At 57.9% G+C, this 13292-nt stretch overlaps 4 protein-coding genes across 4 annotated transcripts; 2 read left to right on the top strand and 2 right to left on the bottom strand.

Annotated features, from left to right (window-relative positions):
- Positions 1 to 79: 79 nt before the first annotated feature.
- Positions 80 to 2190, bottom strand: B0H64DRAFT_350528 (uncharacterized protein). The gene has a single exon (XM_062801439.1). It carries the CDS (start codon positions 2047 to 2049, stop codon positions 415 to 417), a length of 1635 nt encoding a protein of 544 aa, XP_062654038.1. The 5' UTR covers positions 2050 to 2190; the 3' UTR covers positions 80 to 414.
- A 2967-nt stretch (positions 2191 to 5157) lies between these two features.
- Positions 5158 to 7114, top strand: B0H64DRAFT_60335 (glycoside hydrolase family 18 protein). Its single transcript, XM_062808492.1, has 3 exons — positions 5158 to 5625; positions 5684 to 5832; positions 5900 to 7114. The coding sequence occupies exons 1-3, from the start codon at positions 5477 to 5479 to the stop codon at positions 6877 to 6879; spliced, it is 1278 nt and encodes a 425-aa protein (XP_062654037.1). The 5' UTR covers positions 5158 to 5476; the 3' UTR covers positions 6880 to 7114.
- Positions 7115 to 8328: 1214 nt separating this feature from the next.
- Positions 8329 to 10112, bottom strand: B0H64DRAFT_412720 (uncharacterized protein). The gene is made up of 2 exons (XM_062804941.1): positions 10066 to 10112; positions 8329 to 9991 (listed from the first exon to the last, which is right to left on the bottom strand). The coding sequence occupies exons 1-2, from the start codon at positions 10079 to 10081 to the stop codon at positions 8820 to 8822; spliced, it is 1188 nt and encodes a 395-aa protein (XP_062654036.1). The 5' UTR covers positions 10082 to 10112; the 3' UTR covers positions 8329 to 8819.
- A 740-nt stretch (positions 10113 to 10852) lies between these two features.
- B0H64DRAFT_421054 (fungal-specific transcription factor domain-containing protein) lies at positions 10853 to 13115 on the top strand (the record flags this gene model as incomplete). The annotated part of the gene is made up of 6 exons (XM_062805506.1): positions 10853 to 10961; positions 11096 to 11218; positions 11278 to 11587; positions 11664 to 12177; positions 12288 to 12776; positions 12870 to 13115. 6 exons carry the CDS (start codon positions 10853 to 10855, stop codon positions 13113 to 13115), a joined length of 1791 nt encoding a protein of 596 aa, XP_062654035.1.
- Between the last annotated feature and the right edge of the window lie 177 nt (positions 13116 to 13292).

The following is a 13292-nucleotide window of genomic DNA, read 5'->3' as shown; positions in this document are numbered from 1 at the left end:
CGCAGGGAGCTCGAGTATCCCTGTAGCGCGGTTCATGCCAAGACCTGGGGTCAACCGTTGCAACAGCTCAAACACAGGACAAAAAAAAAGGTATCGTGTGGTTGCGTAGTAATCTGTAGCTCTTGATCGGACCCAGAATACGATTAACCACCATCTGCGCCAGTTTGAGTTTTGCAACTGACCCAGTTTCTCCTTAGAGAGCCTGAGGGTCAAAGCTGTGTCATTTGTCTGGATGGGTTCGCGTTTGAATCGTCAACGCCAAGACGGCCCCACTGCCGCCCCCCTGGGCGTCGCCCCACAGCAGCCATTGTTTCGGCTTCTGGAAACACTCGAGAAAGGCTGAGAGTTGATGATGTTTGCACGTGGTTGGACACAGGTCCAAGAGTCCCTCGTGTCAAATCCAACCCAGTATCATCACCCGCATGCTGGCTCATCCCCAGCCCCTCCTTGCACCTCGGTATTCCTCCCGTAGACGCCGCCGTCAAGAATGACAGCCTCATTATCGTCACGATCATCCTGCACCCTCCGCCACCGCGCGCTCCTGTCCTTCCTCCCCTCCAACTCTTCCCCTTTTCCCTTGATGTCGTAAACGGGCCTGATCAAGCCGCCCAAAAGCGGATTCTTGCTGAAAGCGCCACCCTGCCCACCACTATTCCCATCCGTCTGTGGTGTTATAGACGCACCGCCCCCTCCCACCTCGTCGCCGTCATCCTCCCCAGGACTCGCCGGCCGCTCCACCTTGGCCATCTTCTTAAAGACCTTCCGCCCGGAGAGGTCAATGCTGACCACCTGCTGCCGCTTCTCATACTCGGGCTTATCGTTCCACTCCATCTCCCTGAGCAACTTCTGCTGCCGCTTCAGCGCCAGCGCCCGCTCCTCGGCGCTCGCCCACATGCCCCCCGCATCTGTGACATCAAAATCCGCCGCCTCATCCCTGACCGTCGTGCGCTTCGCATTCTGCGCCTGGAACCCCAGCAGCCGGTCCCGATGCTGCAGCGCCATGGCCTCGGCCACGGTCAAGTCCTCCTTATCCACCCCCGGGCGGGCGAACGGCTTGCGCGGGCCCGCGGCCTCGGCCTTGCGGTGAGCCTCGCGGTCCATGGCCTGGCGCTCGCGGCCGCGCTCGGCGCGCAGCTCGCGGATCAGGTTCTGCACCTCGCCCGCGCTGAGCAGCGGCGTCCCGCAGAATGTGCACGGCCCCAGCCCCTCCTTGATGCACACCACTTTGCCGCAGTTTACGCAGTTGGGCGCCGCCTCGAGCAGCGGGTGGCGCGTCGCCACGCAGTTGCACCGCCGCGCCGCGACCCCCGATGCATCGTTTGAAGCGTGCGATGGGTTGGTGGTAATTTCTAGGGAGCGGATCGCTTGGTCGAGGTCGCTGAGTGCGGTGGAGCTGCCGTGCATCGGCGTGCCGCCTGTGATGGAGATCTTGGTGGTCGTAGTCGAGTTGTTATTGTTGCGGGAGGAGGATGGGCCTGGTGTAGAAGTGCGGGAGACGGGGGTGGATTTCGGCTTGGGTTTGGGGAGGCCAAGATCAGAGACGAGCGTGCCTGCCGCGGACGGGGGAGGTTTGGATGACCGGGGAGGTGGCGTGGCGGACTTGGCCGGCAATGCCAGATTGTTGCGGTGCGTATTGCTGTTCGGCGGTGTTGATGTCCCTGGCTTCTTCGACATGTAATCCTCCTGCTGGCCCTTCTTGTTATACACTGTCCCCGGCGCTAGCTCAAACGATGCGACTTGTCGGGGAGGCGGCGTATGGATAGCAGCCTTCTTCTTTTTGGGGCCGCGGCGTTGTTTCGGGACGGCATCGGCTTCAGAGGTTTGACCTGAGCTGGGCGCAGTTATGGGCGCGCTGGGCGGTACTGGCTTCGGTTCCGCACGGCGGGCGTTGAAGGTGGAAATGAAATCGATTACCTGCGACGAGTCGCCGAGCAGGGCGCTGAAGTACTCGATCGCTTCGGCCTTGGACAGTGTCGCGCCATGATCGAGCACTTGCTGCAACCCGTCGTCGGGCATAGGCAGCAGCTGAAACAGTTGTTCCTTGGACATCGTGGGTGGCAGTCCTTGTCGATTCGGAAGTGTGGACGGGATTTGGAGGTTGAGTCTGGCTGTGGAAGGAGTGGCATAGAAGTCAAGGAATGGTGGGAGTCCAGGTTGGTGGGGCTGGCCCCGGTTGATACAGGTGCAAATGCCGAACCTGTCTCGAGCTGACAACTTTCGCAATTCAGTCGTAGCGAACCAGAGCCACAAATACCAAGTATCCCGGTTTTACGCCTTTGTCTTCCACTATCTTGGTTTTTTCCGAACCAACTCACGGCTGACTCTGTTGCGGGAACAGAAGCCCACCCCATGCACGCCCCTCTGGCTTGCTCAGGTCGCTTCGTGACCGGACGCTCGGTGTGACTCCCAGCCGACATCCATGCCTTGGCACAAGTGCCCCACCTCCCCGCCCCCCTTACCCAGAGCTTCTGGAAGCTTGGGTCGGAGATTTTTGAAGTCTCAAAACCTCCAAGGGGGTCATACCATTGAATCCCGTACTAGCTGTCATCGCCTGCCCAAAATGGCTGCGTTTCGGACACGATCTCTTCTGGGTCTTCCCCGCGGGTCCACCTGAATGAATTCACAACGTTGATTATCGATCGCCAAGGCCAGGCAGGACATGTCTTCATGTGTGGCTCGGGAAGCATGGAAAACACAACGAAACCCTCATCAATACGGACAATTGTACAGCTCCCCTACACGGCAAATGACATCTAGGCTTGTGTTCATGGTCAAAACTGACAGCTGTTTCTGTTCCACGTTCTAGTCCTTCCGTTTTGGCACTCGCGTCGTCCACGCCACCGGTGCCCGGAACGACCGCCACCACCCCAATGTTTTGCGACTCTGCATACATGTTTCAATCCTACAGTACGCCATACAGACGCTCATCCTCTGGCTCCCGTCGCCACTTCGTTTCTGGGCTGAACGTTCTTTTCCAGAATGGTCCCTACCGCTCAACATCGTCCTGAAGCAGAAAAAGGAAGGATGGGATGAGGAGTTCGACACCGAAAAAGCAACTTACCAAAAGCTGAGGAGTGATACTAACCGCGTCTGCGTATCGCACCCCGAAACCCCATGGCCCCGTTGGGGGTGAACAACCAGGGCGGTGTAGACCAAGATGCTGTACAACACGCTGGCCACAACTCAGCCGGCGGTCCCATCAACGTGCTGTGTGCCGTGTCTCTGACCGATTCCGATGGTTTGTACACAGACATCCCCAACGACTACCTACGCGGCCCAACCGACTCCTAACGCTCTAACCCCCGACAATAAAAGCAGGCCAAAGCGTGCCGCACATCGTGGCTCGCACCATGGCCAATACCAGACTACCTCCGACATCGAAGGGTCTCGGGATGCCATCGAGATAGAGGATGAATCTGACGACGGCGTGGTCGCTCTGTCACAGGTCAATATCTTACTACGTAACTGGTTCCGCGCGGGAGGCCATACTAACATGTTGTCGGGCATGAGCACGACACCGACTCATCATGTCACCGACCCCGCCACAACTCCCCTTTTCCTAACCGGCATCCCAGCTCCCGCCCCGATTCTGGTCCCCCGCGCCGTTTGACAACCCGCAATAATACAACTTATGCCTTCAGTCGGCCGCCCAGTTCCGCCGGGAGGTCCCCATCCCTTCAAATCTCCGTCAATACCAACCCGCCATACCACGACTAGCGGCGCAGAGCCTTGTCGTGCCCTCGCGACGTTCGCATTCGACGCTGCGGCCGAGCGGGAGCCGAGTTGCCTAGGGAGCCCCGACCCTTTGTTAGCGACGTTCGTTAGACTCCATGAGACGGCGTTTGTGAAGCGGCTGATTCATGTTGGAAACGTTCAACTTGAACATGATACGCTTCTCTCTCCTCTATTAATTATCCACGCTTCTCTTGACACTTTGGGGGTTACAAGGCTACGCTGCCACCCAGATCCGACGATATGATGTACTCGAAGCCGTAGCCCCTCCTGAAACCTTTCGAACTTCCAATCGTCGGATAGCAGGACTCACTCACAAGGTAGGCACCAAAGTTCCTCTTTCCTCGTCGATATGCTTTAATACCTCTGTAACGTTGCAGGTACATACAAGTCGTGTACAGCCACGTAGTTCCTATCTGTAGGGTAGCTCGGGTACCTGTAGCATTGTCCATGTCTGTCGGTAGCACTGCGACGCGCCCCTGAATTGTGCGTCCAAACCCCTTGGGCTACCACGCTCCATGATACTACCCCTCGACAACCGCGGTGGACACTTTCGGTTACCGTTTCATTATTGGAGCCGCCCAGACATTGCTACGCCCGGAACTAACGTGCTCGATCAGGACCTTCCGAAATACTGTGGCGGCTCGGCCCCTCATTTTGAGGGGATGTAACCCAACAACCCACATGCAAAAGGAACTTTTGATCGGGCTTGTGGGCTCGCACACATCGGTATGTCAAGATGCAGATGTTCAGGGTTTCGCACGTGCCGACTGACTGCAGTTGTTTCTCTGTAAGTTGGGCATTCCGTGAGTTGCATTTTCCTGTTCACCAGGTGCCTTCTTCCAGACTCTCTGTCGATCCCGCCGTCATCTGCCCAGACCGCTGCCATGTGCCGCTCACGGCTTCGAGCCGATGGCAGACGCTGTTCGTCGGCCCGGCATCCAAAACTTCCTAGCCCGGCGCCATATCCCTGGCTTCCCCAGGCCTGGCCCTATCTGGCACCGGTCCCCGTGAGAGGTACCCCTCAATTTGGAGCTCTCTCCCCAACAGCGAATCACATCTTCCCATCCAGGGATCTGACCTTCCTGGTGGCGGGTGCCTGGTGATCCTGTTGCATGTCAGTGCCGGGCACGCGGGGTCCAAATCGAAGCTTGACCATAGATGCCAGATCCCATTGGCCTCCAAACCGGCGGCTATCACAGGCGGCCGATATGGGCATCTTGGTAGGTCCGATAACGACCGAGATGGTGGTCGTTAATGTTGCATTTGCCTGGGGATGACCTGGTTAAACCCGTGCGTTGCCGCGCTCAGGGTCCTGGTGTTCTATCACGGGGAAACTGTTGGAACCTGTGAGCGCCCGGGAGCAGCGGCCCCGCGGTGAAGACGTGAGCGGAAAGAAGACACGCGGGCAAAGGTCTCAGCTTCCATGCTGGAAATCAAGGCCCACTCCCATGTTTCCGGCGGCAACGTTACCGGTGGTGAATGTCAGGGGACTTTGTAAGTCGAGGGCGGAAGGATGGGTTTCTGCAGGCGTCTGAGGTTGACCTAGCCTTGAATGGAAGAATCAAATCTCTGCTCTGGAGGTTGAATCTGGTGGTGGTCGGGGAGCGAGATCCCGTAGTAGGAGTGTGTCGCGGGGATATAAGACGTTTGATATCCTCCATCGATTATAGTACAACCGAGATCAGATCGACACCAGGTTTACTGAACACTCTCGACTCGAACCGCGATCTGCACCTTCACCATGGTATCCTTGTCACTTAGAAAAGCAGCATTGGCTGCCATATCCTTATGGACGCTTGCCACTCAAGCATCCCCGCTGCCCTCCTCCGAAACAGAGATCCAAGCTCGGCAGTCATCTGGTTACAAGAACATCGTGTACTTCACCAACTGGTATGACCACAATTAATCTCTCTAACAGCCATGATGGGACACTCACTGACCGAACCAGGGGAATCTATGGCCGCAACTACCAACCCGACCAGCTGCCTGCGTCTCAGCTCACACACGTCCTCTACTCCTTCGCCAACCTCCGCTCCACCGGGGAGGTGTTCTTGTCTGACACCTACGCCGACCTAGAGAAGCACTACGCGAATGACTGTACGTTCATCATGCTCCCCACCCTCTGCCATCCCTACCTACCAAGCAGCCGTACTAACACACCCAGCATGGAATGACGTCGGCAACAACGTCTACGGCTGCACCAAGCAGCTCTTCCTCCTCAAGAAGTCCCACCGCCAGCTCAAGACGCTCCTCTCCATCGGCGGCTGGACCTACTCGGCCACCTTCCCCGCCGCAGCGAGCACCGCCTCGGGCCGCGCCCTCTTCGCCTCCTCCTCGGTCCGCCTCCTCGCCGACATGGGCTTCGACGGCCTCGACATCGACTGGGAATACCCGACCAACCCGACCGAAGCGGCCAACTTCGTCCTCCTCCTCAAGGAAGTCCGCTCCGCGCTCGACGCCTACGCCGCCCAGCACGCACCGGGCTACCACTTCCTGCTGACCATCGCCTCGCCCGCGGGCCCCACCAACTACGCGCACCTCCCGCTCGCCGACATCGCGGGGGTCATCGACTTCTTCAACCTGATGGCGTACGACTACGCCGGGTCGTGGTCGACCGTCTCGGCGCACCAGGCCAACCTGTACCCGCTCACGCCCAACACCACCACGCCCTTCTCGACCGACGCCGCCGTCGCCGACTACCTGGCCGCGGGCGTTCCCGCCGCGCAGCTGGTGCTGGGCATGCCCATCTACGGGCGCGGCTTCACGGCCACGGACGGCATCGGCCAGAGCTACACGGGCGTCGGGCAGGGCAGTTGGGAGGCGGGGGTGTGGGACTACAAGGCGTTGCCTAAGCCGGGGGCGGAGGTGGTGTACGATGAGGCAGCCGGGGCGACGTATAGTTATGATAAGACGGGCAGGGAGCTGGTGAGCTTTGATACGGTGGAGATGGTGCAGAGGAAGGTGGGGTATCTGAAGGGGAAGGGCATGGGTGGGAGTATGTTCTGGGAGGCGTCGGCGGATCGGGTGGGGGATGGGAGCCTGATTGGGGCGAGTTTTGGGGCGCTTGGGGGAGTGGACAAGGGGGAGAATTTGTTGAAGTTTCCGGATAGTAAGTATGATAACCTGAGGGCTGGGTTTGAGTGAGGTGTGGTCTGGGAGGGTGAGAGAGGGTCAACGGCGCCGAGGGGAGGCAGTTTGCATCATTTGGGGGCGGGGTGGCTATATTCGTTCGTTTGCACATACTTTTCTGTATTTCCTTTTAGTGGGCTTCGCTTCATTCACTCTTTCATTCTCTAGGGATCCTAGGTAGGCAAGGGGGATGGGGCCGGGTTGGGGGTGGAGGAGTGGTGAGCAGGATCATGGATCCATAGTATCTATGTATGCATTCATGTTTGATTCGATATTCTTCAGACTTCGAGTACAAGGGCCAGGGCATGGATACATTGTTCATTGAATTTGTGTATACGACCTATGCAGGATGCCTGTAGCCACCCCCCGACCTGCATTAACACCTTCTGCTTGCCATAGCGCCGGCACTAAAGGCAAACATAAATGTACCGAATATCCTCGGCATCCATTGTTCCCTGGAACTTCGCGGCAGTTCCAACCCAATCGGTACGCTGCCCAATCATCTCGTAACACATTCGCCACTCCTTTTCCCAGCATCATGGATAGAGGCCTGAGAGCGATACTGTGTAGAATGCCATGTCTGGGTAGGTGTAGACCTGGCTGCTCAATCGGGTTGAATGCTCGCTCCCTCGTGGAAAACCGCCGGATGCACCGCAATAATCCATCTGTACTAGTGAGACATGACTCAGTGTATCTCGGGCATCCTAACCACGATGCGCTGGTTGGATCTCTCTTGTTTGGGATCTTCGCCCTGCTGTCTTACGATCGTTCCACGGAAGCGCCCCTTACGTGTCATAGAGCACATGGTTGGCCGCATATCAGGCCTTGGGATTCCTGAAATATCATCGGCAGCCGGTCGTGTAACTGTATTAGTTTCGCTTTGTCCCACGATCAACAAGATGAGAGGCCCTTAAACTCGGACCATGAGGATTCCGGAGTTCAACGCTCAGGAACGGCACACTGCCACTCAACCGACATTGTATTCAAGCATTCCATCAGTTAAGTCATATTAGGTACATTGTACTACGGTGAGGCATCGGTGTCAAAGATGCCGATCGACCAGGAGCCGGCTCACCTCTCGCCTGTGGCACTGATCATGGTACCTCGTCCCAGGCTCGGTCGATAACACGAACGCCACAACCCCCGCACACACGAACACAAACACAGGCTACACGTTCAACACTTTCCAGACGCTGTCCGACTGGAACATCGGCAGTTTCTCGTAGGCTCCGACAGACTTTCTTCGGATTACGTCTTTGTCTGCCCAACTCGAGCACGGGATTCAACTTATCCTTCATATTACACCATGGTCGCCGATCCGAACAGCCCATCACATACCGGCGGTTTCACGAGATGGCGACGAGAGTGTGACCCAGAACCAGGGACTCGGGTCGGTCCCTGTGATACCTGCCCTGTTCTGGGCCGTGTGATATTGGAAGATTTGCCGGCCCCCCCCCCCCCCCCCCCAGAACAGCTCTATTCCTTGCGCAGCTGGAGGGACTTCAGGGATGGGAAGGAGAGGGGGTTAATCAGCCGTCGGCGGCCGTAAGCCCCGCGAAGCCGGGCCGATTCATATGATATTGGCTCACTTGGCCGGGCCAGAGCGAAGCTGAGCAGATTATCTGCGTAGTCCCATGGGCTCCGCGGCCGGGTCTGTACACTGTGTTGCTGCAAGGTAGGGATATACGACACAATTCCGACCAAGCCGGCGGGTTTCGGGTGCCGTTCCCATTATGCTAACATCACGAGGCTCAGAAGGGTGGCCGTCGCCCGAGCCCAAATAAGTCGTTCCGGAGGTTTATCCAGTGTACTAACTATTGTCTCAGCCTTCTTGAAACGCCAGCTCAAAGGCTGCGCCGTGGCGGGAGCGAGCCCACGAGGACGCGAGCCTATCCTCCGACCACGGATGGGCCCAGATCTCACTGTGCACATCCCTGTAATGGATCGTCTGCATGTCAACATCGCAGTGTTCCGTCGGAGCAAATACCCGATGACTCGGAAGGGTGTGGCGTCGGCCTTACCAGGGTGTGAGCCCTGCTGAACTTGGATTCCCCCGGCGGCTGATGGCGATCGGACGGCGGAATGGCGCAAACGCCAAGCACAGGTCGTGAGACTTTTCGAGTTGAGAGAGTAAGAAGTTGATCAACCATCCTCGAAAGGGAGAGTGCGGTAAAGGTCCATGAGTCAGGACGAGGTCCGCGACTGGCTTTAAAGATGCGACAGAGGGACATGTGCATGTACGGAGGAGTTAGCTCGCAAAGATCGACGCAGAATTCTGCAACAAGACGGATGGGCTCGCCAACACGCTGCATGGGCGATGCACGGGGGGAGAGCGTGGGTGGCCCCGATGCGTGGCTTGCGCCGCCCTCTCCACCTGCCTCGGCTAGAGAGACGACAGACCTCCGGAGAGTCGTGGTGTCTCTCAGAATTGTCCGAAGCATCCGGATCTCAGCACCGAATGCCCGGTTAAGCTTAAGGCGCGGATCAAAGGATCGAGGCGTCGCGGGAGCCAGGTGCAAGCGAAAATTGAGAGCTGAGGAGAGTTGCCGTGTGAGCGTCCAAAGCGGTGAAGCGCCGAGGCCGATCGACAAACATTGGCTGTGACGGACAGCGGGAGAGGTTCGGGGGACGAAGTACACGACGCAGAGACAAAACGGACGACCTGGGTCCTGGGACGGAGTCAAGTCCGGGTTGGTTGGCCGGCGTCGAACAAGGGCAATTTTTGTGTTGGCCGTGAGCAACCAATCGTTGCCCACACCGTTGCCTGCGTGGCCCGCACAAGCGTTTTTGTGGCGGGACAAGGACCAGACGAACGGGCGCGGTACATCTGTACATCTGTACAATCTGCGTACTGAGCCGGGGTGTGTGGTTCGTGCCTGTCCTGTCCGTGCCTGTTCTGGAAATGCTCTGCGGCAGAGATTTGTGTTACTGGAGCTCTGAGCTGAATGGGGGAACCTGAGGAGGAAAGGATATCCGATTGTGGGAGGCCACTTGCTGGGGAGAGCAACCGAGTGCGCAATCGAGCTCCCGCTTTGGGACAGCAGGGATGAAGGGCCAGGATCCCGGCTGCCGATCACCCGCAAGCAGAAAGAGCGTGGGGCCTGTGCGGCCGGGCAGCGACTGCCATCTAATCCGACAATCATGGTCAGACAAACATGCAGAATCAGCAAGGACCCGTGAAGGGAAGACGTTGCAACTTGCCAGCAGAAAAGGGCATGGGTGCGAGAGAGGCTTGAGAGAGACGCAATGGTCGTGTGTAGTGTAAGGTTCCTCTGCATTACCATGGCAGTCCACCTGCCGCCATGCCGCGTCACGTTTTCTGGGAAAAGTTGGGGTCGTCAGCGTTCCATGCTCCCACTTTGATGCGCAACTGGAACACACAAGAACCGGCATTCTAACCGTCCCAAAGCCTCTCCCCCCACCGAGTTACGGCGAATGTGGAGCCAGGGTAGATCGACGGGGACAACGGAAGGGGTCCGATGGGCCGGGGAGCCCTGAGGATCGGTGACAGGCCGCAGCCGGGGATCCTGGCCCAGACCGCCGCTGCGAGCTGCGAGCGATGCAAGATGTTGGCGCGGGGATGGGTACAAGGTGAAGGGAGGGATGCGTGGATGCGTGGATGTGTGGATGGATCATGGATGGATGGACCCATGCCTGCCCCCTGTGATGTGAGAGCCCTGCCCCGGGTTGAAGAGTCCGTCCCGGCTCGAGCATGCCAACAGCCAGCCAGCCGCCAGCAGGCAAGGTAACTGCATAAGGCAAAAAAGACTTGAGAGCGGCAGTGCCCGGCAGGAGCCTGACTTCCTCCCACTGTGGCCGTACCCCAAGAACCCTGCAAATACATAGAAGGGCAGGAAGGAGCGATCCTCTCATGTCTGATTTATAGACCGCCAAACCCTGCAAGGTGCGCGCAATCCAGACCCGGTCCGTCCCTCCCGCACCTGCTTAACCTAAACCCCAAGGCCACTTCAGTCCATCGTCATTTCTCATGGCGGCACATAGACGCTCAGGTAGTAGTCACGGGGTAGGCTCGACCGGCCAGCCACGGCAACTCCCAGGGTCGGCGTGTGAAGAATGTCGGAAAAGGAAGCTGCGATGTAAGAATCATGATCATGATGATGACTCCGATCTGGATCACTGTCATCAGCCTGAGCAAGAGGGTGGCTCAATGACAGACGGCGGTCTCACCGTCGAAGGGACCGAGGCTGACATGAACTCCGCGAACATCCAGGCGATAGACAGCGACCGCAATGCGGGACTTGTGCCGACGCCGGTATCGTGTGCGAAATCAACAACAACCGTCTCGCGCGGGGCCCCAAGAAAGGCGACCTCAAAGCTCTCCGCAGTCGGATCGGTGAGTAACGGGGCGGATACGACCCCGACAAGTTCCTTTTTGTAACTGAACCCTCGCAGTGGCCCTGGAACGCCGGCTGAGCGTCGACCACGGCGCAGCCGCCTTGTCCATTCTCACCGGCGACGACGCTGTTTTACCGACACCATCCGAGACTCGGGCTACCAGCACCTCGGCCTCGGAAGGAGGATCTCCCACGCTTGTCTCGCCATGTCAGCAAAGCTCGTCGGTTTGGGACGGCGAAATCCACGTCCAGGTACCTCCGATGACCCCCACGTCCGCCCCTCTGAGCTTTTCCACCTTCAAGTTTCCGCCCACGCCGCCGTCACCGCCGAGGGGCACGTTCGTGGACGACTTGATGCGTGCGGATCTGTACGTTACTCCTCTCTTTGCTTTCCCTACCCTACCTCGCGTGTCGGTCCTGGTCGCTGACAGCTCCGCCCCAAAGTGATCAATTGTACTTTGACCGAGTACACCCCAACGTCCCCATCTTTAACCAGTCGCGATACTTCGCCAGGGCTCGGCAGAACCCCTGTGTTGAGGGCCCCACCTACATGCTCTGTCTCCAGTATGCCATGTGGACTCTTGCCATGGCGCTCTCGTCCCAGTTCGAAAGCTCTCGGGAGCTCCTCTACAACGAAACACGGCAGATGCTCGAGGCGCTTGACCTAGCGGACGACGATTTGCAGCCCGTGCGGATCGAGCAGGTACAAGCGTGGCTTTTGATATCCTTCTACGAGTTGGCGCGCGCAAGCTACCGCCGGGCTTTAATAAGCGCAGGTCGGGCATTTCGGCTTGTGCAGCTCGCGCGTCTGCACGAGGTAGACGGCCACGGAAACTCGATAGAGGAAGAAGATCCGGTGGTCAAAGAGGAGAAAAGGAGGACGTTCTGGATGGCCTACTCCTTGGATCGCTTGATATGTATGAGGAGTCGTTGTCCCCTGACACTGACAGAAGAAGTGGTACGTCGTCCCTCCCGCCCATTGGCTACACCGTGCCCTCCCACCCGATCTATGATGATCCTCATCTTTCCTTGGGATCCACCTGCTCATTAAACCGTGTGACATGGCAGGTCTGTACGCGGCTCCCGTCACCGGAGTTGGCATTCCAGAGTGGCCATCCCATCCCGGGTTGCTTCCTGCCGGAAGCTCTCGCCTCAGGCGATCACAACTTTTTTTCGCCGCTCGCTGGGTCCATAATGGTCATCAGTATCTGTGGCCGCGCACTCTCCCATGGTCAAGTCTCCGGCGTGGAACGAGCGTTTGGCACTGCGTCGCTCGACTTTTGGCTCCGGCACGAATGGTTGGACGGGATGTTGGCGCGAACACTGGAATCGCTTTCAATGAATTCGCCAGTCGCGTCCGCGATGGCGGATCCGATGGTTTTCTTCGCCTTTATGATGGCGCACGCAACAACTATCTTCATGTGCCAGATTGCGGAGGCGTCAGGGATCGACGGCCATTGTCGGCCGACGGTTGCGGATTGTCGGAGTCGGGCGACGCAGGCCGCGCGGGAGATTGGCAGGATAGCCAAGGCACACGAACACATTGGGTATTTCAAGGTGAGACACGCCCGACCCAACAGCTCACATAACTAAACGCAGCCTCCCGTTTGCGCTACACACATGAGGCTAATGTAGAACCCACGAGGCTAGGCCCACATATTCCTGCCGTTCGCCGTCTACCTCGGTGCATCGCAGCTGGCGTCGGACCGCAAGCGGCGACTAGACGGGCACTATCCGTTTCATAGCCACGGCTTGGAGACAGAAAGTGAGTCGGCACTTGACGGCGAGTTTCACATCTGCATGGATGCCCTGAGAAAGGTACAGAGCTTCAACCACCTTGCGAAGGAGCATTTGGCGGTACTAGAGTCACAGGAGTTTGTTTTTGGAGGTCTCTGAGTGTTTTCAAGTGCATGCGATATACCCAGGTCAACGCTATTTAATTTCTTACTTATTACTGGTTTGTTGTTTCCCTGCTTTCATACCCGGCGCAAAAGGAACTCCATCAATTGGATCAAGGTGGACTATAGACGCTCTTTGAGCCAGTATTATTGACCCAAGCCCAGCGAGAAGGGC

The sequence above is a fragment of the Chaetomium fimeti genome (genome assembly GCF_033439085.1).
Source record: "Chaetomium fimeti strain CBS 168.71 chromosome Unknown B0H64scaffold_13, whole genome shotgun sequence".
In the NCBI taxonomy this organism is placed as follows: domain Eukaryota; kingdom Fungi; phylum Ascomycota; class Sordariomycetes; order Sordariales; family Chaetomiaceae; genus Chaetomium; species Chaetomium fimeti.
The sequence above is the reverse complement of the archived record's forward strand: the minus strand, read 5'-3'. Positions and strand labels throughout refer to the sequence as shown.

Bases quoted from the DNA above. Each gene is read 5' to 3' on its own strand.
- B0H64DRAFT_60335 (XM_062808492.1), top strand. From the start codon at position 5,477: ATGGTATCCTTGTCACTTAGAAAAGCAGCATTGGCTGCCATATCCTTA. The intron at 5,626-5,683 runs GTATGACCACAA...TGACCGAACCAG, and splicing joins ATCGTGTACTTCACCAACTG to GGGAATCTATGGCCGCAACT. The intron at 5,833-5,899 runs GTACGTTCATCA...TAACACACCCAG, and splicing joins GAAGCACTACGCGAATGACT to CATGGAATGACGTCGGCAAC.
- B0H64DRAFT_350528 (XM_062801439.1), bottom strand. From the start codon at position 2,049: ATGTCCAAGGAACAACTGTTTCAGCTGCTGCCTATGCCCGACGACGGG.